The sequence below is a fragment of the Equus przewalskii genome, chromosome 14, assembly GCF_037783145.1.
Source record: "Equus przewalskii isolate Varuska chromosome 14, EquPr2, whole genome shotgun sequence".
Lineage (NCBI taxonomy): Eukaryota > Metazoa > Chordata > Mammalia > Perissodactyla > Equidae > Equus > Equus przewalskii.
The window spans coordinates 18,532,230-18,557,764 of NC_091844.1; the positions used below are offsets into that span (position 1 = coordinate 18,532,230).

At 48.3% G+C, this 25,535-nt stretch overlaps 1 protein-coding gene across 6 annotated transcripts in view; it reads right to left on the reverse strand.

Annotated features, from left to right (window-relative positions):
* Window positions 1–2,327: 2,327 nt before the first annotated feature.
* Window positions 2,328–25,535, reverse strand: part of ELMOD3 (ELMO domain containing 3) — a 28,162-nt gene continuing 4,954 nt past the window's right edge. For all 6 annotated transcript variants that reach the window (XM_008515959.2, XM_008515956.2, XM_008515957.2 and 3 more), the window contains 10 exons: window positions 25,233–25,310; window positions 24,674–24,743; window positions 21,344–21,412; window positions 20,269–20,360; window positions 18,928–19,051; window positions 18,538–18,660; window positions 14,707–14,837; window positions 4,207–4,283; window positions 3,821–3,948; window positions 2,328–3,345 (listed from right to left, as the gene is read on the reverse strand). In XM_008515959.2, coding sequence (XP_008514181.1) covers window positions 3,143–3,345; window positions 3,821–3,948; window positions 4,207–4,283; window positions 14,707–14,837; window positions 18,538–18,660; window positions 18,928–19,051; window positions 20,269–20,360; window positions 21,344–21,412; window positions 24,674–24,743; window positions 25,233–25,301 — 1,086 coding nt within the window. In that variant the 5' untranslated portion in view covers window positions 25,302–25,310 and the 3' untranslated portion in view covers window positions 2,328–3,142. The remainder of the gene's footprint in view (window positions 3,346–3,820; window positions 3,949–4,206; window positions 4,284–14,706; window positions 14,838–18,537; window positions 18,661–18,927; window positions 19,052–20,268; window positions 20,361–21,343; window positions 21,413–24,673; window positions 24,744–25,232; window positions 25,311–25,535) is intronic.

A 25,535-nucleotide genomic window follows, 5' to 3' on the forward strand; every position in this document is an offset into this window, starting at 1 on the left:
CGCTGAGCTAATCCTCACTGCCCCGCTATTCCCCCCGGCTCATCCCCAGGCTGGGGTGGAGGAGGACCCGGTGACAATTCCCTTCTCCAAGGGGCCAGAGCTGGCTTCGCATGTAGAGGCAGAGGGGCCAGGAGCCCCAGCAGGCCTGGCAGTGCTGCTGTGAATCCAACAGGGAGGTGGCACAGTGCCAGGCCTCAGGATCACTTTCACCAGGGTTTCAGTTCAGTCTCACATTCCCACTGGGAGAACGTTGTGGCAACCGGCTTGGGATGCATCTCCGTTCAAACCAGGACTTCCTCACATGCCCTAATAAACCATCACTAGGCAGCCTCCCAATGATGTATGCTCGCCAAGTGAGAGGACAGCTTTCACTAGAGTGCAGAGGTCTGGCTTGTCACTTCATAGGGACACTGCATGTGTGTTAGGCTGATGCGCACAGGGCCACTGTGGGGCCGTGGGAGAAGCACGGGACTAGTGTCGAGTCATGTGTTCTGGTTCTTACCCTGCCTCTGTTTCATCCTGGGCAAGTTGCTTTCCCTGTCCAGGCCTTAGTTCATTCTCTTGTATAATGGGGTGGTGGCTGGAATATCAAAGAGGTTAGATAGTTAACTTGGGGGGAGAATGGAATAGCCCCAAAGTGGTCCCGTGCTGGAGGGCGTGACCCACGGGGGCAAGAGCAAGGCGGGGCTGTGTAAGCCTGGACCAGATTCCACAAGGCCTGGCAGGACTGCAGCTGTCCTGACCCCCCTCACCCGTGGGCCCTAAGGGCTAGGTGGCTTCTGAGCTCTGACATGCTAGATTCTTCCATCCCAAACAGAAATTCTAATCCAATTCATTCTATAAGCTCCCCTGTGTACCCCCCAGCCCTTCTCTCTGCACAGAGCTGTCCAGTCGTCCACCTGACAGCCACACAAAGAGCACGTGCCAGGGAGGAGTTTCAAAAGGGGAGAGAGGGGGCTGGCCCCGTGGCCGAGTGGTTGGGTTCATGCGCTCTGCTTCAGTGGCCCAGAGTTTCACCAGTTCAAATCCTGGGCGCCGACATGGCACCACTCATCAGGCCATGCTGAGGTGGCGTCCCACATGCCACAACTAGGACTCCCGACTAAAATATACAACTATGTACCAGGGGCGCTTTGGGGAGAAAAAGGAAAAATAAAATCTTAAAAAAAAAAAAAAAGGGGGAGAGAGCAGGGTGGCACCACGTCCGTGGTGCTGACATTTTTAGTGTTCTGAAGCATTTTAAGTCTCTTATGAAAGGCCTAGGCCTTTCCCAAGAAAAACGCACAGATTAAGATTTTTCCATCCACTACCTTCAGAGGGTTTGGACACCCCCACAACCAGTCCATCAACAGAACCACAACTTAACCCCCAGATTGCTAATGGGCTCCAGGTCCGAAGTGGTGAGCATGCTGAGAGGTTTACACAGGGAGTGATGGGGGAAGAAAGGGCTCCTGCGGGGGCCACTGGCCTCCCTTCCAGCTGGAGGCCCATGTGGACTGGGCCCAGGCTGTGCTGTTGGGGGAGCGTTCATGGTCAGGTCTGCCGAGTTAGCCTTCTGGTCTCAGAGCAAGCGAAAGGAATCTGCAGGAAAGGAACCACTGAACCTGACACTCCCAAGTGGAGGCTGAGCCGCAGCCTCTCTCTCTGCATTCCAACGCCACCAGGCCCAGGGATCTCCCTGCCATTTCTGCTGTCAGCTAAGCACCCAGACTGGAGGAAGTGAGGCGGACAAAGGATTAGTTCAGGTCGGGCAAAGATGACACAAGACAAATGGCAGGGTCTGTTACCAGTCCCCACTTGAGGCATCCTGCTGACAGCAGTGGGGAGTTCCCTTCCATACTTGGGTGGCCACCTGTTGCCCCCACCTCTGTAATGGGCCTGACCTCCAGCCGGTCAGACTTGGAGAGGCCTGCAAGGGCTGGACGATGGCCTCCCTGACTCTACTTGAGGGAGTACAGGGCACAGAGGAGCAGCATAGTGGGGCTCTCGCCTGCTCCCCCCACCCCCCAGCTCAGGATACCTTGGCCTGGAGGCCCTTTTGCAAATGGAGCAACAGAGGCAAATATAGGAAAAACCCTGTGTGGATGTCTCAAACCAGTCAATCTTAAGAGCCAGGGCCACCTCACCCACTGGGTGGAGCCTGTAAGTGTAGGCTGGACAGCATAGGAACTCAGTGGGAGCTGGGTCAGGGCAGCGCGACCCTCTCTCCTGGCGCCCATGACCAGTGCCGAAGCCCACCATGCTTTTCCCTGGCACTAACTGGGCCTTTGAACAAGAGGACCACAGAAAGGCGCAAGGCTTGTCTTGGAGGAAAATACTTGGGACACTTAACCCGGAACAATTCTTTTATTCAAAAACTGCTGGTGTGTGACTTTCCTCCTTCCCTCAACCAGGCTAGAAAACCATCCCTGATGGGACCTGAACAGCCTCCATGGTGGAAGCCCAGCTGCTGGGCGGTTAGGATGGGCAGCAATGGAGACACCTAGCCGAGTGCCCGGTTCTGTATCATTAACAGCGAGGAGGAGGGATGGGGAGAGAAGAGAGTGGGACAGTGCAAGGCCAGAAACCCCTGATACTGGCCTGGTGGAGGAGAGGAAGGCTAGCCCAGCTGAGGTCTTGGGCAGCTTGCTCTGGGTCATGCTGCCCCCTGTTGGCTGCTGCCACTGCTTCCCTCTCCCTTCAAATTCTAACTACACAGTTCCTGTCCTAGGGACCCTCAGGGCCCGAAAGCCTTGCTGCCCAGGGAGTCTGAATCCTGACGCCTCTACGGGGAATATCCTTCAATGTAGGGAAATGTGGACCATCCAGATGGGGCTCTCCCACCTCAGGCCCCATTCACTCTCAGTGAGATTCCATGGAACCCAGCTCTGCAAACTGTAGCCCAGCTAAGGTTACGGCAAAGTTCTCCTTGCTCTGAAGGCAGCTCTGTGGAGCGCGGGTCAAGTCTAACTGCCCCAATGTTTCACATGGGTGAGGGTCCTTGGCTCCCCAGCCAGGCCCAGGAGCTTCCTACCTCCCTTCTGCTAAGATGGGAAGGGGCTTGGCCCAGCCAGGGTGCGCCTGCCGTGGTTTGCCATGCGCCCTCCAGAAGACCCTGGGGCCCAGCCTTTAAGTCCCTCTATCCGGCAGCCTCTGGGCTTGGTCAGATCAGCCATGTGCCTTCGGATGAGTGTGGGAGCAGGTCACACACGCCTGTGAAAGTGAGATCCTTGGAGTGAGGGGCTTGTGGCCCAGAGCACTTCTGTGCTCCCAACAAGGAGGCCTGTCCCTTTGACACTCTGGCCAAGTAGATCTCCAGGGTCTTGAGCAGCCGCCTCGGGCTTTTCTTGGCCAACACTTCCAAGTCTGGAACAGAGAGCATTGGGGAACATAAAGCTTGAGGGGGTTTTGGACTGCACAACAGTCAGGGCCCAGCAGCTCTACGGAGCACCCCCAGCCCAGATCCTATGGAGACAGGGGTGAAGGAGTCTTCTAAGATGGAGAGGTCATCAAGGAACCAGATAGAGCCACAGGGACCACACACTCTGCCTTGTCCAGGACAATCTCAACTCTGAATGGTTAGTCCAACTGTTGGACCCAGCTTTTGATTCAGAAGACATGATCACCAGAGGTATAAGGCCAGAAAGGCAGGAGCAAGGTGGCAGAGAAAGGAGAGCTGGCAGATCCAGAGGGAGGGCTGATGGAGACTTTGGGAAGCTGGAACTTGAGAATGTGTGAATGGGGGTTAGGGGAAGGGAGCTGCAGCCAAAACCACTCTGGGTCCCTGAACCTGGGGACACTAGGAGTTCAGGAGCTCGGCCTCCCGGAAGGAGGAGCATACCTTTGAGGACAAAGCCTGAGTCCGAGATGGTCTTCTGCTGCGTCCTCCAGATGTGCGCGAGGCGGAGGAAAGTGGCGGCGTAGAAGCTGTTCACCACTGGGATCACCTTCTGCTGCCGATTACACTCCCTGCACGATGAGGGAGGTGATCCGCTCAGCAGTGGACAAAGGCTGACACCCGGGTGCCCTCCAGCCCTCCTCCCCAGGGGAGCCGTTCCCCAGGCAGCCTTCCGTCTGAGGTCAGGGTTGGGGAGGAGAGAGGAGCTGGAAGACTGGTGCATGGGGACTTTCCGGAACCCCCAGGAGCAGGAGAGGAAGAGTGCTGGGGAGAATGAGGCAGGGGTGGGAAGGAAACGGGTGGCCGGGGTGAGCAGTCTGGGGACTCACCTGGAGAGACACTCCTCCCTTAAGGCCTGGATTGCGATGCGGGTGATGTTGATGGACATCAAGCAGAAGGGGAATTGCTGGAATGGAGGGGGGACCAGGTCAATGGCAACCCAGGCTCCTGCCCTCTGTGTTTCTGATCACCCACAACCTAGGATGGCCCGCAGGCAGTAAGAGGAATCATGGCCCAGAGGGAGCAGCTGATTTACTGATGCTTACACTTAATTTTCACAGTAATCTTCCCATTTTACAGTTGAGGAAACTGAGGTTCAGTGACCTTAAATAACTTTCCTAAGGCATTGGACCCAGGATTCCCATTGAGGTTAATCCGCTCCAAAGCTGTGCTTCTCCGTCCTCTTCAACATCCCAACCCAACCCCGCTGTGTGCTGCTCACGGACCATACCACCTCCTGGGCTCAGGATGAACACAAAAGTAGTGAGGCTCGGTTATCTAACTAACTCTATAGGTTCTTAAAATCTCTTCTCCCCTTCTCTAGGCTTCTGGTTTTTTGACTGCTCGTAAGCACTTCGTCCAAAAGCAGACAGAAAAAGTGCAAAGTGCAAGTGGGCAGAAAGTCAGCCTTCACTTGCTGGCACCCACATCTCTTAATAACACAGAGGCCTGACAACCAGCTGCGCAGGTTGAACTCTCGAGAGGGGGCGGCAGCATGGGGTCCAGCATTTTGGAGGGGCACATTCCTTCCTATTCTTTAATAACAAAAAACCGAGCAAATGGAAAGGGCTTTTCTCCCAGGGAATTGCAAATATTACACGTTAGTTTCTGCTCTTGCGCACAGACGAGGACATCCATGGAGAGGGACACACAGATCAGCACATTCCGTAGTTTGCATCAAGAGCCAAAGTCTATCGATCCCATCTGCTTCCCCGGAAAAGAAAAATCCATTCCATTGTGATGTAGAATTGTGCTGCCCCGTATGGTAGCAACTAACCACATGTGGCTATTTAATTAATTAAAAATTAAATAAAATTAAAAATTTAACTCCTTAGTCATCCTAGACACATTCCAAGTGCTCAGTAGCCACATGTGCTTGGAAGCTACTGTACTGGACAGTGCAGACACAGAACATTTCCATCACTGCAGAAAGTTCTATTCGACAGCACAGAACTCTAGAGGGTCTTCTGGCTCCACAGAGATTTTTCTCAGGGTCTTCCATGACACCTGGACTCCAGATCTTGGCTTGGCCACCGGCTAGCTGTGTGTCCTTAGGAAGGCCATCCAAACTCTATTGAGACTCAGCTTTCCCATCTCTCCAAATATAAAAGGAAATAAACTTTGGGTGCTGTGCAGAAAAGAGTTAACACAGCAGACCTGCTGTCCTTAGAAAGTCCTGCTTACAGGGCTGGCCCTTGCCTGGCATCTGGAAACTTGGATTTCAGGAGGGTTCCCGCCATTCCCTCAGGATGACTCACTGTGGCTAAACTGTGCAAACAATATGGTTTATGCTGAACACCTGCTTTCCTTCTGTGATTCGGGAATTTTGGTTTGTGCTAGACAGATGGTGCGTGCAGGACCAGCCCCCAGTAAAAGCCATGGGTACTGAATCTCTACTGAACTCCTCTGGTTGGCCATATTTCACATGTTGCACTATTCGATGCTGGAGGAATTAAGTGTGCCCCGTGTGATTCTGCCGGGAGAGGACTCTTGGAAGCTCTCTCCTGGTTTCCTCTGGACTCCGTCCCATGCACTTCTTCCTGTTGCTGATTTTGCTTTTGCTGCACTAAATCAGAGCTATGAGTCCTCCCAGTGAATCAGCGAACCTGGGGGTGGGCCTGGGGACCCCGGCACAAGTGCTGCGCTGGGTAGGTCACTAATCATTACAAATCTCTACGAGATGGGTTTCATTATCTACAGTTTACATTTTCTGTTATCCCACCACCTAGCTCAGAGTTGCTCTGAGGAGTAATCTGGATCCCATGTGCAAAGTACTAAGCACAGTGCTGGCCTAAGGAGGTGCTAATGAACGTCCACAGTTGTCATCTTGCCTCAATGTGTGTAGCTGGGCGGCAGCAAGGCAGTTACACCTTTGTGGATTGCCTATTTAATTACCAAATCTACGTGTGTGACAGTTCCCCTTCCCTTAATTTTTTTCAGTCTAAAAATATGAAAGAAGTCAGAGGGAGAAAGTCAAATACCATATGATCTCAGTCATAAATAGAAGATAAAAACAACAAAAAACCCCACATAGAGACAGAGATTGAACTGGTGGTTACCAGAGGGGAGGGGGAGGGCAGAGGGCGAAAGGGGTGACTGGGCACATGTGTGTGGTGATGGATGGTAATTAGTCTTTAGGTGTTGGACATAATGTAATCTACACAGAAATCAAAATATAATGATGTGCACCTGAAACTTACATCGTTATAAACCCATGTTACCTCAATTAAAAAAAAAGATAAATAAATATGGGAACAAGAATATGGTAGGAACATAATTAACAGAGGCTCTAAACCTAGGGTTCATTCACTCTTGGGGACATTCTCATAAGGCCCACTTATTAAAAAGCAGTGACAAGTTAGAATTCAGATCTAAGTGTCTTCTTTCCTTCAGCAGTGCCCTTGCACCTGAAAAGTGCTGCTTTCAGCTAAACTGCTACACTGAGGCTGTGTTTAGGGAACTGACTAAAAGACAGCAGAGCAAGTCAGACCTACGTGCCTCACATTTGGACTTAGACACCTTTGGACACTGAAGCAGGAAGACCAAATTATCTTTTGGGCTGCTGCTGATGTGGCCCCAGCCCTGGAGATTCCAATTCAGGAGTTCTGGGGAGGGGCCTGGGCATCGGCATCCCCCTGGTGACTCTCGAGCGTGTTGCTGGCTGAGAAGCGCTGCCGTAAGCTGCCCAGCGGCAGTCCAGTTGCCAGGAGATGTGGTTTTGTAGGCCCAGCTTCACCACTTACTAGCTACCTAGCTTTGCACAGAAACACCTTACCTCTCTGATCCTCAAATTCCTTTGCTGGAAAATGAAGATTTATAAGGATCCATCTTTGATGGAATGAAATAACAGATGGAAACTGCATGGATGGCTATACGAATTGTACACGAGTAAGCATTTATAAGGTGCTTCCTTGCTTGCCAGCAATTAGCTCAACACGCCCTCTCTCTCTCAGTGTGGGTCCTTCTCAGGACAGTGTTGGCTACGCGCTTCCACACCGCCGGGATTCGTGGAGTCCTGGCGTTCCCCCAGCATTTGTGGATTTTGGCCAATTCCTCTTCAGCAGGATGTACCACAGGTACCTGGAACTTTAGCTCTCTCCTGGAGAGAACACAATTGGCTGCTGGTAGGGCTGTATCCCCAATTGTTTTTCTGATCTTATACACGCCTCCTGGAAAACTCTGTGTTTTCAAGATTCCTAAGGGCTCACGGTCAAGTTTTACTTTAAAGCCCTAGAATTATTTAGAGTTCAAGGAATTATAAAATAAAGCTGGCAGAGACTTTAGAATCATTTAGTCCAAACCCTTTATTTCATAGAAGAGCAAACTTAAGCCCAGAGAGGTTCAGTGAATTTCCTCGAATGATAACTAAATAACACTGTAGATGGAACTAGAATCTAGCTTCCTGACACTCACAGCACCAGCCCTCTTATTTTATTATATTAAGCTGCTATTCCTTATTGTCTGACAAGCATATTGTGGAGTAAATATATATCCCCAGTAAACTACACAAAGGCCTGTAGGTGAGAGGACTGAAACAGACTGGTCACAGCGGTCAGTCTGGGTGTGTGACGATCAAGCCCCCAGGACTCCCTCTCTCATCTAGCTGTTCCCTCTGCCTGGGATGCTCCGCCCCCAGACATCTGCATGGTTTGCTCCCTCACCTCATTCAAGCCTGTCCTTGAAAATAAATGAAGATTCTGAGTTGGCAATAAGCCTCTACCCTGGCTTCCATATTTCTGCAGGAAGGTCTTACAAGAGAGCCTTCATAAATTACAAGACAGGAGACACTCAGGTCAGAGATGACTTATAGGAAATCATTAGCTGTAGGACCATTTCCCGCCTCTGGGTCTCCATTTCCCTAACTCTAAAATGAGGGGCTGGACCAGTGATTGCTAAGATACTCCTCGACCTCTGGGAGTCTGTTAGAATGAAGTGGCATCTCTGCAAGAGATTGCACTGTTTCATAAGCTAACTGGTACAGTTTTCAGACTTGACCTGGACATTAGCTCCCTGCATCATGAAGACCACAGAATAGGGGCTGGCCTGGTGGCGTAATGGTTAAGTGCACACATTCTGCTTTGGCGGCCCAGGGTTTCGCTGGTTCGGATCCTGGGAGCGGACATGGCACAGCTCATCAAGCCATGCTGTGGCAGGCGTCCCACATATAAAGTAGAGGAAGATGGGCACGGACGTTAGCTCAGGGCCAGTCTTCCTCAGCAGAAAAAAAAAAAAAAAGAGGATTGGCAGATGTTAGCTCAGGGCTGAGCCTCCTCAAAAAAAAAAAAAAAGAGACCACAGAATATGCCCATGTTCTCAACTTGAGGGGTCCTGATATATCTCAAGACCAGTTACTCACCAAGTCCCACTCTTGCCTCCTCCAGTGTTTCCTGGAATAGATAGGCATATGTGAACCCTTAAGGTTTAATGGGTGTTTTTTCCAAAAAGATACAAATATCCAGTAAAGGTTAGAAATGAAAAACTGCCCAGGTGGCAGGAACTGTATGATCATTTGTTCTGTATTCAAGAAGTTTTGGATTCAAAAACGGATCTACCTTACTCATGGTTTTGTGTGTGTCTCTGTGTGCACGCAAGCGCAGGTATGTACTCAACTGATTTAAAAAACATAAGATGTGGGGCTGGCCCAGTGGTATGGTGGTTAAGTTTGTGCGCTCTGCTTTGGTGGCCCAGGGTTCACAGGTTTGGATGCCAGGTGTGGACCTAGCACGACTCATCAAGTCACTCTGTGGCGACATCCCGTATAAAATAGAGGAAGGTTGGCACAGATGCTGGCTCAGCAACAATCTTCCTCAAGCACAAACAGGAGGATTGGAAACAGATGTTAGCACAGGGCCAATCTTCCTCACACACACACAAAATTAATTAAAAAATTTTTTAAATAAATAAATAAAAACCATAAGATGTATTTATGTATGCATGTAATATATGTAAGATGTATAAAATGTATTTGTACTCATGGAAATCCTAAGTTCCTTTGATACTAACAGTCACCAAATGACTAACGTGCTTGGCACTTTACATAGTTTATCTCCAACTTAGAATAACTCTATGGTTGGAATTATTTTCTCATGTTATAAAGGAAGAGCTAAGGCTCTGAGAATTAAGTAACATGGCCAAGAACACTGTGATTACAACAGTTTGTGTTTGCATCTCAGGCTGGCCCGACTCCAGCCCTCTAAGGTAAGATGATCAGATTAAAATGCTGCAGGTCTGACCTCTAGCCACGCATTCTTGGGCTCCTTTCCCCCAGGCAGCATCAAAGCACAGCCCCATTTCTGTGAAGTGCTACTGGGGACTGGGGTGGGCCTGTCACCATGGAAGACCCCTCCTATCAGAGTCAGGAGAGACCCAGTGACACAAACATATGTTCAGAGTTCTGTCCATGGAGAGGGCTGAGAAGCAGTGAGATCTTTTTTGTTTTTTGAGGAAGATTAGCCCTGAGCTAACATCTGCTGCCAATTCTCCTCTTTTTGCTGAGGAAGACTGGCCCTGAGCTAACATCCATGTCCATCTTCCTCTACTTTATATGTGGCATGCCTACCACAGCATGGCTTGACAAGCGGTGCCATGTCCGCACCCGGAATCTGAACTGGCGAACCCCAGACCGCCGAACCGGAATGTGTGCACTTAATCACTGAGCCACTGGGCCGGCCCCAGCAGTGAGATCTTAATAGCAGTGAGAACACCTGGTGCTCAGAGCTTGGTTTCTAAACCTCATTTTCCAGTGAAAGGAACAAGAACTCTGTAGAGAAGTGGTTGATTCCAGGGCTGGGAATCATAAAGGGAAAATACAAGATGAGCCCAGAGTACCTTTTGGTGTCCAGAAAGTAAAAAAGTGCTGAAAAAAAGATAGGGCCTGTTGAAAGAGCACAGGTGCCAACCTGAAAGAGTTCCTAAAATGGCCAAAGCTGAGAAAACTTGAGCAACAAAATAAATAACAATAGTGTTGGGTTATAACCCATAAAATAAATATCCATGAGTCCACACTGATATAAAAGGTAACCAAATAAATAAATGGAAGAGCAGAAACAATTCTTTCTTACAGAAGAATTCCAATTAATAAATGTAGGAGGAACAAGGGAAACAGAAAACCACCATTAGAACAAAGTTTGAAGGGCCGGCCCAATGGTGCAGCAGTTAATTTCGCACGTTCCACTTTGGTGGCCCCGGGTTCACCAGTTCAGATTCAGGGTGCGGACTACGTACCACTGGTCAGGCCATGCTGCTGCAGGCATCCCACATATAAAGTAGAGGAAGATAGGCATGGATGTTAGCTCAGGGCCAGTCTTCCTCAGCAAAAAAGAGGAGGATTGGTGGCGGATGTTAGCTCAGGGCTAATCCTCCTCAAAAACAAAAACAAGAACGAAGTTTGAGAGATACAGGATATCTACATAGTCTCAAAATACCTTCCCCAAGACAGGTTTTAATTACAAAGGAAAAAGTAGCAACTTTACAGTGGAGAAACCCAGCAGAGATCACCTTAACCACGTGATCAAGGTTAACCTCACCAGTAGCAAGAGATGTTGACATGCTCCTGTCGTGTTCTTGCCAAAAGTGCCAAACCTCAATCTAATCATGAGAAAATACCAGACAAACCCTTATTAAGGGATGATCTATGAAACAACTAATGAGTCTTCTTCAAACATGTCAAGGTCATGAAAGACAAGAAAACACTGAGGACCTGTTTACATGTTGGAAGAGACTAAAGAGACATGACAACTAAACGCAACATGGTAACCAGGGACAGGAACAGAACATTAGTGGAAAAAGTGATGAAATCTGAATAAAGGCTGTAGTTTACTTAATAGTATGGTACCAACATCTGTTTCTTAGTTTTGATCATTGCGTCATGGTTATGCAAGAAGTTAACATTAGGAGAAACTGAGTAAAGGGTATATGGGACTCTGTACTACTTTTGCAACTTTGCTGTATATCTCAAATTATTTCAAAATAAAAAGTTAAGGGGCTGGCCCTGTGGCTGAGTGGTTAAGTTTGCACGCTCTGCTGCAGGCAGCCCAGTGTTTCGTTGGTTCGAATCCTGGGCGCGGACATGGCATTGCTCATCAGACCACGCTGAGGCAGCGTCCCACATGCCACAACTAGAAGGACCCACAACAAAGAATACACAACTATGTACCAGGGGGTTTGGGGAGAAAAAGGAAAAAAAAAAAAAAAGTTAAAAAAGTCGCCCAGCACACTGGGCAAAGACTATGCCTGTCCAAGACGCTCTGCCTGAATAGCTAGGGGTGAAGGTGGGGGTCTGAAGCACCCACCCCTTCCTTTATCCCAATGCTCGGCTTCATCGCCCCCACCATTCATCTTGAATGTATCGGGGCTAATCTCATTTTGCCCTTTACATCTTTTTATGGCGGTTACTACAAACCCCGCCCCCAGACTCCCAAGTCATGCTGGCTCCCTAACTCCAGGGCCCACAAGGCTCCTAGTCTGTGCCATCTTTCATCCCTCCCAATTCCCAAAACGCGGCCACTGTGTCCCAGCACGATGATAATGATCAGGGCGCAGGGCCCCTGCCACGCTGATACTGACGCCATTACCAGCAAATTTCCCCATAAATATTCAACCTATGCTAAAACCTGGCTCTCTGCAGAGGATGACATGTTGCCTGCAGCTCTGTCAAGTGCTGGTGGTTCTTCCTCCCTTCACCGGCCTTGGAGGTGGAGAAGAGATTCTTTGCTACTTTCAGACCATTCGGCCCCCTCTTCCCTACAAGCCCCCAGCTTCGAGTTTCACGTTCAGGTTACATCACTCACTTGCAAATTTTCTGTACATTCGAAATTATACAAAAATAAAAAGTATCAAAAAATATCCTTCCCCCATCATCTACCACCCCCTTCTTTTGTTCCCCTTTGTAACAAAATTTCTGGAAAAGGCTGTTACGGCGTCTAATTCCACCCTCCTGTTCCCTCTAAAAACCCAGTCTAAACCAGGGGCTTTTGTTTCTAACATCCCACTGACAATGTTCTCATCAAGGTCCTCCAGACAGAATCGTAATTCTTAGTCCTCTGGCAGCGCAGTCTAACTCAGTTGGTCATGCCCTGCTCTTCACACAGCTTCCAGAACTCTGTGCTCTCCCGGTTCCTCGACTTTCCGCCCCCCCTTACTCCTATCCCCTTAATGAATGTTAGAGTGACTCAGGGCTCAGTCTTTGGTCTTCTCTTCTGTCTACACTCATCCAATTGAAAAATCTCCTTCCCGTTTCATGACTTTAAAATATGACCTATACCAGAACCCCCTGGAGGGCTTGTTAAAACAGATTTCCCGGTGCCATCTGTGGTTTCTGATTCATGAGGTCTGCAGTGGGGTCCCAGAATTCACATTTCTAACAAGTTCTCAGGTGATGCTGATGCTGCTGGCCTGGGAACAGCATGTTTAGAGCCACTGGTCAATGCTGACAATTCCCAGATTCTAATCTCTAGCCAGACCTTTCTCCCTAATACCATACTCATACATCCACTTGCTTACCCAACATTTCCACTTGGAAGTCTGACAAAGTTCTTAAAATTTTTAAGCCAGTCTGAACCCCCCAAACTTCCTCTTTCTTTTCCATTTCAATTGATGGCCACTCTGTCTTTCCAGTTGCTCAGACTAAAAACCATCATTGATTCCTCTGCTGTTCTTATACCCATATCCAATCCATCAGAAAAACATGCTGGCTCTACTCTCTTAAGCCCATATGCTCGAGATTCTACATTCAGAATCGGACCACTTCATACCACCTCCTCTGAAAATACCCTGGTCCAACCACCATCATCTCTAACTTGATTAGAAAAGCCATCACTACAGACTGTTCTCAACCTAGCAGCTGGTAGGCTCCATTTAAAAATGCTTAGTTGGATCACGTCACTCCAGGCTGCTGACACCCTCATTTTACTCGGAGTAAAAGCAAAAGTCCATATCAGAGTCCACCAGGCCAACGCCATCTGGTCCCCATTACCCCATGATCTCCTTTCCTACAGCTCTCCCATGCTCCTTCCGCCAGTTGGTATCCCTGCTATTCTCTTACTTGCCACATACTCCTTCCTCAGGATCTTTGCTCTAGATGCTCCCTTGCATGGGCTGTTCATTCCCCAGATTCCAGCTTGGCTGACATCCTCACCTCCTTCAAGGCTTGGCTGACGTCTCACCTTCCCCCCCTTTTTTTTTTTTTTGAGGAAGATTAGCCCTGAGCTAACATCTGCCGCCTCTTTGTGCTGAGGAAGATTGGCCCTGAGCTAACATCTGTGCCCATCTTCCTCTACTTTATATGTGGGACGCCTACCACAGCATGGCTTGCCAAGCAGTGCCATGTCCATACCTGGGATCCGAACCAGCAAACCCCGGGCCATCAAAGAGGAAAGTGTGCACTTAACCGCTGGGCCACGGGGCCAGCCCCCATGAAGTCTCACCTTCTTGTGAGAGCTCCTCTGACCATCCCATAAGTACTGTAACCCCTGCCCTCATTCTCCTAACCTCACCCTATTGTTCTTTGTCCTTAGCACTCATCACCACTCACATGTTCTCCCATTTACGGATGCATTAGGTTTACTGTCTTGCCTTCTCTGCTACAAGGATCTCTGTCTATTTTGCTCACTGAGTATCCCAAGCACCAAGAACAATAACCAGCACAAGGAATGCTGAGTAAATATTTGTTTAGTGAATAAATTCCAGGTCCTGTGAATCTGGGATAGATGAATGGCAGGACACAGGTCACACTTGTTTTTAAACTGGCAGGACTACCACCTTTTACTACCTGGGAAAAACCCTTAAACCCAAACCCGGACAGCAGGCCTGGACAGGGACCAAGGGCTGCGGAAGCCACTCCTGGCCTGTCAGTCAGTCCACGTGTCATCTGACCCTCAGAGGCAAACCTCCTCCTCTGGGGCACATACAGGCTAACCCCATCCTTTAGGATCAGGAGAGCCCACCGATAGTGTGCAAGGACTTCCTCAGGGAGGGCAGTGTGCTGAAACGCTGACACCACGGTTGTGCCTGGTGCTTTTGTACATTATCTCATTTAATTTTCCCAACTATCTAGCTGAAGTTTCCATGATTGCTCTTCTACAGATGAAGGAAACAAGACTCTGAGGAGTTGAGGCACTTGTTTGAGACACACTCTACCGAGTGGTGGATCTCAGACTCCAGTGCAAGTCAGGCTGAGAGGGGAAGCCCATTCTTGGTTTACCTCAGTTGTCCTGGGAGGCCTCAGCAACTGGAGATATCTACCCGTGAGGCCCTTCTGGCTGCCCAGGAGAGCCCTGCGCCCAGGTCCTAGCTCGACTGCCCTCTCCTCTGGCTTTCCACCAAAGCCCCACCTGGATATGGTGACGAGACAGGCGGAAAATCTCCTGGGCCATCAGCAAGGTCTTTGAGTCCATCACCAGGTACAGCAGATGGAGGAGGGCAAGGAAGCCTGCTCCCCTCAGATCTGTGGCTGGATTTGCTCCTATAATAGAAACCATGGGGAAATTGAGGGTGACGGTGAGCAATGCTTCACGGAGTCCCTGCTCCTGTGAGCTTCAAAGACATGGTTCCCTTCATTACAGGCCGAGTGGGGAGACTGGACTTCCACCTCTGCCTGACTGTAACGAGGTGTCCTTAGCTCCACCAGGGTGGGTCAGAGAAGTGGGGAGCTGGAACTTTTATTTCTCTCTAGTGCTACGGAGGCCCCCACCCCCTCTGAGATGTCAGTGGAGGCTACATGGAAAGAGTAATAAGGCACCTCCACCTCTTCCAGCCAGTGGTATCAGTGGAGGCCAAATGGGGTACCTGGATTTCCACCCCCAGCCAGCAGTAATCAGGTGACATCCCCCTTCCACCACTGGTTTGGTGTCAGAGGATACCTGCTAAAGTAGAAGATTTATGGGGCCGGCCCTGTGGTCGAGTGGTTAAGTTTGTGCGCTCTGTTTCGGCGGCCCAGGGTTTCACTGGTTCGAATCCTGGACGTGGACATGGTACCGCTCATCAGGCCATGCTGAGGTGGCGTTCCACATGCCACAACTAGAAGGACCCACAACTAAAATATACAACTACGACTGGGGAGATTTGGGGAGAAAACGCAGGAAAAAAAAAGAAGATTGGCAACAGTTGTTAGCTCAGGTGCCAATCTTTAAAAAAATAAATTAATTAAATAAAATAAAATTGAAGATTTAAAGAAGATCCAGAGTGTCATTATGTAATATCCCAAATGTCCAGGATTCAATAAAAAATCATTTGTTACACCAAGAACCAGGAAAATCTTGTTTGACTGAGAAGACAATCAATAGACAGTAACAGTGAGACAACTTAGATGTTGGAATTCTCGGACAAGGATTTTAAAGCAGCCGTTGTAGGCAGAATCATGGCCCCCCAAAGGTCCTCGTCCTAATCCCCAGAACCTATGAATATGTTACACTGCATGGCAGGGGGAATTAAGAGTGTAAGCAGAGTTAAGGTTGCTAATCAGCAGATAGGGAGATTATCCTGGGTTAGCTGTGTGGCCCAAGGTATCAGAACGGTCCTTAAATGTGAAAGAGGGAAATGGAAGCACAGAGTCAGAGAAAGAGATGTGAGGACAGAATCAGGCTCAGAGAGATGCTATGTTTCTGGCTTTGAAGAAGGAGGAATGCAAGTGGCCTCTAGAAGGGGGAAAAGGCAAGGAAATGGATTCTCCCCAGAGTCTCCAAACAGGAACATGGCGCTGCTGCCACCCTAATCCCACCCCAGTGAGACCTGACAGACTTCTGAACCACAGAACTAGAAGATAATAAATTCATGTTGTGGGGCTGGGCCGGTGGCCTAGGGGTTAAGTTTGTGCGCTCCACTTTGGCAGCCCATGGTTGGTGGGTTTGGATCCTGGGTGTGGACCTATACGCCACTCATCAAGCCATGTGGTGGTGGCATCCCACATACAACATAGAAGAAGACTGGCACAGATGTTAGCTCAGTGCCGACTCTCTCAGCAAAAAGTAAAAAAAATTTGTGCTGTTTTAAGCCACTAAATCTGTGGTAATTCATTGCAGCAACAATAGAAAATTACTATAGCAGCTATCATAAAAATGCCTTTGATAAGCAATTACAAATACACTTTGAAAAAATAGAATGTGTCCATAAAGAAATATCAGACATAATAAGGCAGCGCCAAATAGAAAATTCAGAACCGAAAACAAAATAACTAAAATTAAAAACTTGCTGGGTGGGCTCAACAGCAGAATAGAGACAAGAGAGGAAAGAATCAGTAAACTTAAACATGGAAAAATAGAAATTATCCAATCTGTTGAATGACAGGAAAAAACAAAACAAGACAAAATAAACAGAACCTTGGAGATCCCTGAGCTATATCAGAGATCCAAAAAAGGGAAAAGAGCCTCTGGGACCTGTGGAACAGTAACAAAAGATCCAGCATTTGCGTCATCAGAATCCACAAGAGAGGAGAAAGTGTGAGGCTGAAAAAAGCACTTGAAGTAATAATGGCTGAAAATTCACCAAATTTGGCAAAAGACATAAACCTACAGATTCAAGAAGCTGTGCAAACCCCACATAGGCTAAGCCCAGAGAAATCCACTCTAAGACACATCATAGTCAAACTCCTGCAAACTAACGACAACAACAACAAAAAGATCTTAAAAGCAGAGACAGAAAAACAACTCCTTGCTTATCAGGGAGAAATTATTCAAATGACAGCAAATTTCTCGTGAGAAACTGTGCAGCCCAGAAGGAAGGAGCACATTTTCCAAGTGCTGAAAGAGAAGAACCGTCAACCTGGAATTCTATATCCAGAGAGATTATCCTCCAGGAGTGAAGAGGAAATCAAGACCTTCTATCACCAGCAGGCCTGCCTTAGAAAGCGGCTAAAGGAAGTTCTTGAAACAGAAAGGAAATGCTAAGACAAGGAATCTAACCCTGGAATATCAGAAAGGAACAAAGAACAATGGAAAGAGCAAATATATGGGTAAACACAACAGACTTTGTGTCTCCTCTTGAGCTTTTTAAATTGTTTGATGGCTGAAAAAAAAACCGTAACACTGATGTGACTCTCAGTGTACAATGAGGAGAGATTTAAGACAATAATATTATACATGAGATAAACAATATACATTATAGATAGTAAAGGGACTTAAACTTGTCTATACCAAGAGACTACCAATTAATCATGGGTTCATAAAGTTTCTGGGTTTTTTTTAATGGAACTAATTTAAGACTTTGAAACAATTTTTTTTTTTTTTTTGCAGGGAAAGATTTGCTCTTTGAGCTAAGATCTGTTACCAATCTTTTTGTCCCCAAAGCCCCAGTGCACAGTTGTATATCACAGCTGTAAGTCCCTCTAGTTCTTCCATGTGAGCTGCCACCACAGCATGGCTACTGACAGATGAGTGGTGTGGTTCCACGACCAGGAACTGAACCCAAGCCAGAACCACCCCCAAGTGGGAAGAGTGCTGAACTTTAATCCCTAAACTGGCTCTGAAGTTTCCTTTTTAAATTAAGATATTTTCCTATTCTTTTTTTTTTCTGCTTTATTTCCCAACCCCCCCCGCCGTACACAGTTGTATATTTTAGTTGCAGATCCTTCTAGTTGTAGGATGTGGGATGCCACCTCAACGTGACCTGACGAGCAGTGCCATGTCCGCGCCCAGGATCCGAACCCTGGGCCGCCGCAGTGGAGCGCGCGAACTTAACCACTTGGCCACAGAGCCGGCCCCTTTTCCTATTCTATACAAATGTAATTTGATACGATTTTGGAAAAAACAGTAGCACAATCCAAAAACAGGTGAAATCATTTTGTTTCAAAAAATAAAATAACACAAAACAAAATTTTCATCAATATTAAAAGAAAAGAGGAAAAAGAAAAAACTAGACTCCAAATCATATCACTCCAATGGTTTCCATCTCACTTAGAGCAAATGTCTTACGAGGACCTGCAAGGCCACAAGTGAACTTTTGGCCTGTCACTGTCTTTCCACTTCAGCCATACTCCTTGCTATTTCTCAAACAGAGTAAGCAAGCTCCACCTCAGGGCCTTTGTATTTGCTGTACCCTCTTCCTGGAATGCTTTCCCCCAGATATCCTGTCTCATGGCGCTGGCTTGACAGGAAGAGGACTCTGGGCTCTCACTCTAGTCCTGGAATCAAGGATCAAGGAAAGGAAGATGAACCATTCCTCTCTCTTACCCTGAAAGCCCAGATCTTCCCAGTGGTCTCCGTGGAGGGCACAGTCAAACCTGGAGCCGGTCAGCTTCTTGTAGATGGTCTGGAGGACTCTGCCATGCACTGGGTCTTGGCTATCCAGGCCACCTGCCCCCAAACACACCCCCATTCTCTGTCAGATTGCCCCTCAGGGGAGGACTGAGTGCTTCTCAGAGAATAGTTCAGCCAAGATAGATCTGGACTGTGCTCAAGACACCCTGTTCTCCCACATTTTTACCCTTCAGCTCTCACGCTCCCCCACAGTGTGGTATATGCAAGACCCCTGGCTTAGCCTCAGCAACAGGGTGGGCAAACAGTGCTCTCTGCGTGACCATATGCGCAGGGCGTGCCTTGCGGCCGCACCTGTGTACTCACACTGAGCAATGGTCAGGACCAAGTCCCTCTCTTCACGGAGGCCCTGGTGGAGCTTTGGAGGCCCGAAGAGGCAGTGCCGGAGGGCAGCAAGCCCAGTCCTTCGAATAGTTGGCTGGATTCTTTTCTGGGGAAGAAGTTGCAGGCAATAGGCAGAGTGCTGGGTTCACCTGCTTTAACGAACTTACCGTCAGGCTCAGTACAGGGGCCGTTCTTGCAGAAAGTAGCTCCCTCCCACTCACTGGCTGGGCCAGCGGAACGGGCGGAAGCTGAGAAGCACCTGCTGACTCTCTGGAGACAGGCTCCTCCAGCTCCCAGGTTCTTTGTAAGCAGAAAGAGACGTTCCTAAACATAGCCGTTATCAGCCAGTTGTCTGCATTTGGTCCTTTAAGCTTTTCCAGAAGTACCTATTCCACTGACTGCCAAGAAGGCTGGAGGCGGCTCGCGGTGGGGACTGCCCCATGTGGTCTGACAGAAACCCACGGTTTCCCAGCAGGGCCGCTTCTACCCTTTCTATGTCTGTCTCTGTCTCGCTCCATAAAGGACATAAATTATGCCGTCCTCTCAGCTTCCAGGATGAGAGAGCCAGCGGGGAGCAGAGTTCAGGGGCCACCTTTAGGAACTAGATACTTCCGAGGGGTAGCTGAAGCCTTCCGTCCCTTCCACATCCAGCCCCTCCTAAAGCACGTCACGCCGACTTCTCACTGCTCAGGTCTTAGACAGTCTGACTGTGGTAGCTTCTGGCTTTCTGGCTCCTATAAACCAACTCAATTCCTGTCTTTGCAGCCTCTCTCTTTTGAACCAGGTTTTAGGTTGAAGATCTGAAATCGCATTCCTCTAAACTTACTCATGGTCACTCAAGATGCCCCAGAAAGCCCGCCAGCTTTTATTTTCCTCAGCGTTCCTTCTTTATCCAATCCCATATTTTTTAAAATTCCCAAATAACTTCCAGTTCCTTGAGGGAGCGGGAGATCTTCCTACACTGGTCGTGAATTACTCAGCTCTCTGGTCGGGTTGCCTTGCTTCCCCAAGGAACTACCTGGCATTTGATTCCAGACCTCCCCCTCCCTAAGGGGGAGAGCACGGAGCAGCTACACGGACCCCTGGATGACAGGGCCATAAGAGCTCTGGGGGCACAGTCCCAGAAAGGCCACCGGGGCCCTGCACAAAACAACAGTATTTGGATACCCAGGATCCCGTGTCCCAAGATTTCTTAGGTGAGACAGGGCCCTCAACTGGAAGCTTCCATCTTGCTTGCCCAGTGCCCTAACCTGGTGGGAGAGAAACCTGGCTCCTGGAAAGAAGGTGCTTTGCTTGCAACCCCAAACCTCCCTCCTGGCATACCTTGAAGGAGGAGAGGTCCACGGTCTGGAAATGCTGCAGGGCCTCACTGAAGGAGATTAGCTGCCCAGGCTGGTCTGAGCTGGCCTGGCTCCCTGTGGAAAAAGGAAAGACACTCCAGGTAGTCATTCTGTCAGCAAATGTTTCAAGGGCCTGCTGGTTGTCACCTCTAAGCCAAGCACTGACTTCCAGCTGCAAACATCAGACACCTATGGCTCCAACCAGTCCTCCTTCAAGGAGCTCACATTATCTGCTGGGCCAACACCCTTTTTAGACTGGGCTGTTCAGAGGCTTGCTCGGCTAACCTCTGCAGTGAGCAGGGACAGATCTGCCCGGCACGGGGCTCCCTAAATTTCACTCCTCTGTGAGGGGGCAGGCCACTGACTAGAGTAGGTTCCCATGTAGGAGGGTGCCAAGGTTAGTACAGGGGCCTTTCCTAATTTCTACTTTGCCCCTTTCTCACACCCTGTATAGGAATGACCCCCTCTCCATCCTTTGTTATGGTTCACCGAGAATTAACTTAGCAGGTAGCAATATAGGTGATGACTGACACAGTCCACCATAACATCTCTCTAGGAGCTTAAGTGGGGCTCAGTAGATTTGGGTCCTAGTTCTACCCTCCTATAGCTCCTTCCAAACCTCTCAGAAAGGGACGTGAGCCAATTTTTACACAGCCCTCAGAGCCTTCCAGCAGATGGTTTCAGCCCCATCTCCAGGGACTTCCTTGTGCAGTGAACAACCTATTCAACCTTACGCAGGTGCCCTGGCTGCCTCCTCCACCCATCTGCTCAGCCTCATCACCCTGCAGAAGCTGACCCTGACCAAGGTCTCCCTGTCTTCTCTCAGGGCTCGGTAGATGGCAGCCCTTTCCCATGGCGTTCATTCCCACCTCCTCCAGAGGCAGAATGTCATCATCTTTGGATTTGGAAAAGATATTTCACTCTATATCACGTAGCTAAAATAAGAACAACCAGGGATTCTGCCTCCTAATCCCAGGGTCACAGAAACATTAGCCACATGTGTGGACGGTGCTGTACTGGTGGCTGGGCTGTGGAGTCAGCACCGTTCCTGCTGTTACCTGTCTCTGGCTGGATGTTGTCCACAGCTTCCCATTCTTCTTGGGCTCTGAGCACCTCTGCACTCACAACTGCAATAGTGAGAAAAGGAGACCCTCTGAGATCTAGGCATGTCTGGATCACTGTCACGGCCCTCACCCTACCTGACTGCCTTGGGTCTTGTCACCTCAGATCCCCTCTTCACATGGCTGCCAGAGGGAGCTTTCAAAAAGGCAGATCTGATATCACTCCCCTGCTCAAAACCCTCCAGAGATTCTCCGTAACTCTCAAGAGAAAACCCAAACACTTCAGCCCAGTGTCTAGTACCTTCACAATCTGGATCCTTCCTACCTCTCCAGCTCTGCCCCAGGGCACAGAAAACTACCTGCAGTTTCTCAGCGCCCCGAGTCTTTGGTGCCTTTGCACAGACTGCTCTCCCTCTGCTGACAGTCAGCACCCTGGTCCTCTCCCCTTCACCTCCAACCCCTGCTGGGGTAGCTCCTTCTCATCCTTCAGTTGACTCTGATATCGGCCTCACCTGGATGCCTTCTTTCACCTCACTAGTTTGGATTTGGAGCCACTTCTCTGGGAGACCCGGACACCCAGTACTTCCCACAATGTTGTCACGGTCTCTCCCACTGCACTGGTAGCTACGTGAGGGCAAGTAATCCAGAACCTAGCTCAGTGCCTGACACATGAAAGGTGCTCAACAAACATCTGATGAATGAATGAAAGCACAATAAAAGGGGAAAAAAGCAGAAGAAAAGCAGCAAGATAGGTTCTCTATTGCCACCACACAGCCCTTTTCTCCAAACCACAGCTGTTCACTCTCTAGTCTGAATTGCGAGTGGCATGTCCTGTCGTTGGCTTTCCTCTTTGCCAGAGAACATTCACAAATAACGAGAAGGATGGAGAGACTGCAGTTCAATACCCAAGCCATGATCCCCCGCAGCCCCGGTAGTAAAAGTAGCTTAGGACTGCTCCTCTCCGCCTTGCAGTCTTAGCTGAGGATATCACATGACAATTAACTGTCGTGAAAGTACACTTGCAAATTAAATAAAGTGCTACCAAAACCTCAAAACACTAACAGATAAAGAGAAAGAGCAAGTTGCTGGGAAGCAGTAGACGATAGCTGCTGAAAGGCCACCTCTAGAGCCACGTTGCTGGAACATTTCCTCTCCACCGCTTACCAGCTGTATTTCTTTGGCCAAGTTCCTTAACCATCTGTAATCACTCATGGGACTGTTGTGAGAATGATCTATCTCCTTAACTGCTTAGGGGAGTACATGGCCCAAAGGTAAGTGCTCAATACATGTTAGCTGGTATTACTGACACAGTGGTGGGTTTGGGTCTAGTGGGGCAGTGGATAGTGGTAGCAGGTGAGATGCATCCAGGGTCCTGAATGTCTGGACCTCTAGGAAACTCAATCTTGCCAGCCCAGTCTGGGGTAGCAGACACTGAGCCTCAGGACTTCCAAGCTGGATAACTTCAACAGAATACAGAATATTCGACCTTGAATGGTGAAGAAAACAAAACTTACTTCCAGCATGCTGGACCCTTGGGAGATTAAAAGGAGGGACAAAGCGGCTGAACAAAAGGAGTGGAGTGGACAGCACAGTGACTGCTCATCATGACACTGAAGAGGAGCTCCTCGCCTCACCTATGCCCAGCTTTCTTGACTCTTCACCCTTCAGATCCTCATTACATGCAACTTGTCAATCTCACCCACACACCCTCAGCCTCATACAACTTGATGAAATGTTGTGAGTGGGGGCAGAAACCTCACCAGCAAGGGCCTGGGAATTTGCTATGACCGGAGGGAAAGTCAACAGAAAGCACAAGGTCTCAACTAGCAATTGCAGTCTGGTGCCTAAAAACTGGAGACAAACGTGCAATCCACGTAAGAGCATCTCTTTCCTTTCCTCTTGGAACCAGGCAGACTCCTCCTGCATCTGAAGATGATCCTGACATAAATACTATTTTCCCCTTGACCAAGAGAAGAAAATGGAGGCATAACACAGATCTTCAGGATAATAAACACAGCTCACATCAGTACAGTTCTTTTTTTTTCTTTTTTCAACTGCCTCCCTTATTTAGGTTCTCTTCCACTTATTCAGAGAGTAAACAGCATTGCTGCCTTAGTCAGCCTATTAATTTAAATTAGCTGAGAGCAATCTGAAAAAAATTGTAATTATTTAATATGATTAAAAACATCTGGCACATAAATGCCAGTTGTACTGAAATATAAAATATTTTGGCACGAATAAATGTTAAGTTTGTCATGACACGGTAAAGACAAAATTCCATGAAAGGAAACTTCATAAACCTCCAAAGAATTTTTCTGTTAGAATATTTTTAACAAGCCCCAAATTTCTGGAAATTACATTTTCAGTTTGCAAAATTTAAAGTTAACAATACATACCAACGAGAACTCACTATGACTTACATTCTGTGAGCTAAGCACTTCACACTATCTCATTTAATCCTTATAAAATCCCCATGATACAGGTTCTGATACAATTCCTGTTTCATTTTTAAATTTTTTTTAAGATTGGCACCTGAGCTAACATCTGTTGCCAATCTTCTTTTTTTTTCCTTCTTCTCTCCAAAGCCCCCCAGTACATAGTTGTACATTGTACTTGTAAGTCCTTCTTCGTTGTGCTATGTGTGACGCTGCCTCAGCATGGCTTGATGAGCGGTGCCATGTCTGTGCCCAGGATCCAAACTGGAAAAACCCTGGGCTGCCGAAGCAGAGTGCGCGAACTTAACCACTCGGCCACGGGGCCGGCCCCCAATCCCTCTTTTATAGATGAGGAAAGTGAGAGCTGGAAAGGTTAAGGAATGTGCTCAAGGTCATGTAGTGGTGGGTAAGAGAGCCAAGGTTTAAACCAGAGATACCTGACTCCAGAACTGGTGTTTCCTAATTAGTGAATGTGCCTTTCTGTGTAACAAATTAGGAAGTGGAATGAGCTTTAAACATAGTATAGGAAAGAACCAGGTAAAGTAGATAAAATAAGATATGTTTTCAGTCTTTTCACAGACACTGTCTTGTTTCATTATCATAATATCTCTCTGAGGATAAAGGAGGTATTAATATTTCTGCTGCAGACACAGAGATTTCATGATTTGCCCAAAGGCACACGGTAAGCCACTAGGGGGGCTAGCAGGGATAGATCAGAACTCAGGTCTTTCAACTCCTGACTCAGGGTAGTTTCTAATTTTCCTTGAAGAATGCTAAATCTATAAAACTGTAGGACAAGTAGTGAGAGAAAGTCAAATGGTGAAAAGTAGATTCATGGGGAGCTCTGAGTTGGGTCCCACCCAGGCTCCAAGAGCCCTGATGGGGACCTTACCTCCTGGCTCCCATCCATCAGCTTCCGCTGTCAGGGCCCGGAGGATGCTGTGGTTCTTCAACTCTGAGATCTGTAGGGGCAGCTGACCTTTAGCGTAATGGCAGAATGCACATCCCCCCATCCACACCAGCACGTCCCACCCGCTGTACTGAATGTCCTTGAAAGGGAGGCCAGAAGGATCTAGTCTTTCTCAGTAGGTCGATTAAAGTCAATCATAAAGAGAGGCAGATGGAAAACTCCAACTATGATGTAGAAGCTGGATGATATGGGGACAAGTATATGCCCTCCTTGAAAAATAAACAAAAATTCACACAGCTCAGTTGAGACTGTGGTGTGCCTTTGGCATTCCCACTAGACTTTACATTCTGCTTCATTATAGGAATTATCTCATTAGATAGTGGTTGTTTTCCATGTCTGCACCCCACGCCTCCTTCCCCCGAGTATGAGCTCCTGGAGGGCAGGGTCTATGCCATCATGTATCCCGGGGGCCTGGAACCACATAGGAGCATTCAAGAAATGTTTGTAAGGCAGGAGGTACTGGGGTGTGGGTGATACGTACAGGAAGTCCTCTGAAAGCCAGAGGAGCACTGTTGTCTGCGTCATATGGTGGAGAGCACCCAGCACACATGCTTTCAACCTGTAAGACAAACCAGGGTCAACCTCCCAGGCACAAATCAGTCACTCAAAGATGACAGCTTAAATGTTGCACCTTCTCCCAATACCACACACAAAAAATGAACTCCTGACAAGTCACCTACAAGGAATACTATAAGGGAAAACTTCTGTTTCATCTAGTCTTAAGAAAAACCTCAAAAAGTTTAGTTAATGTTATCTCAAAAACCTTATACAGATGTCTTGGCTC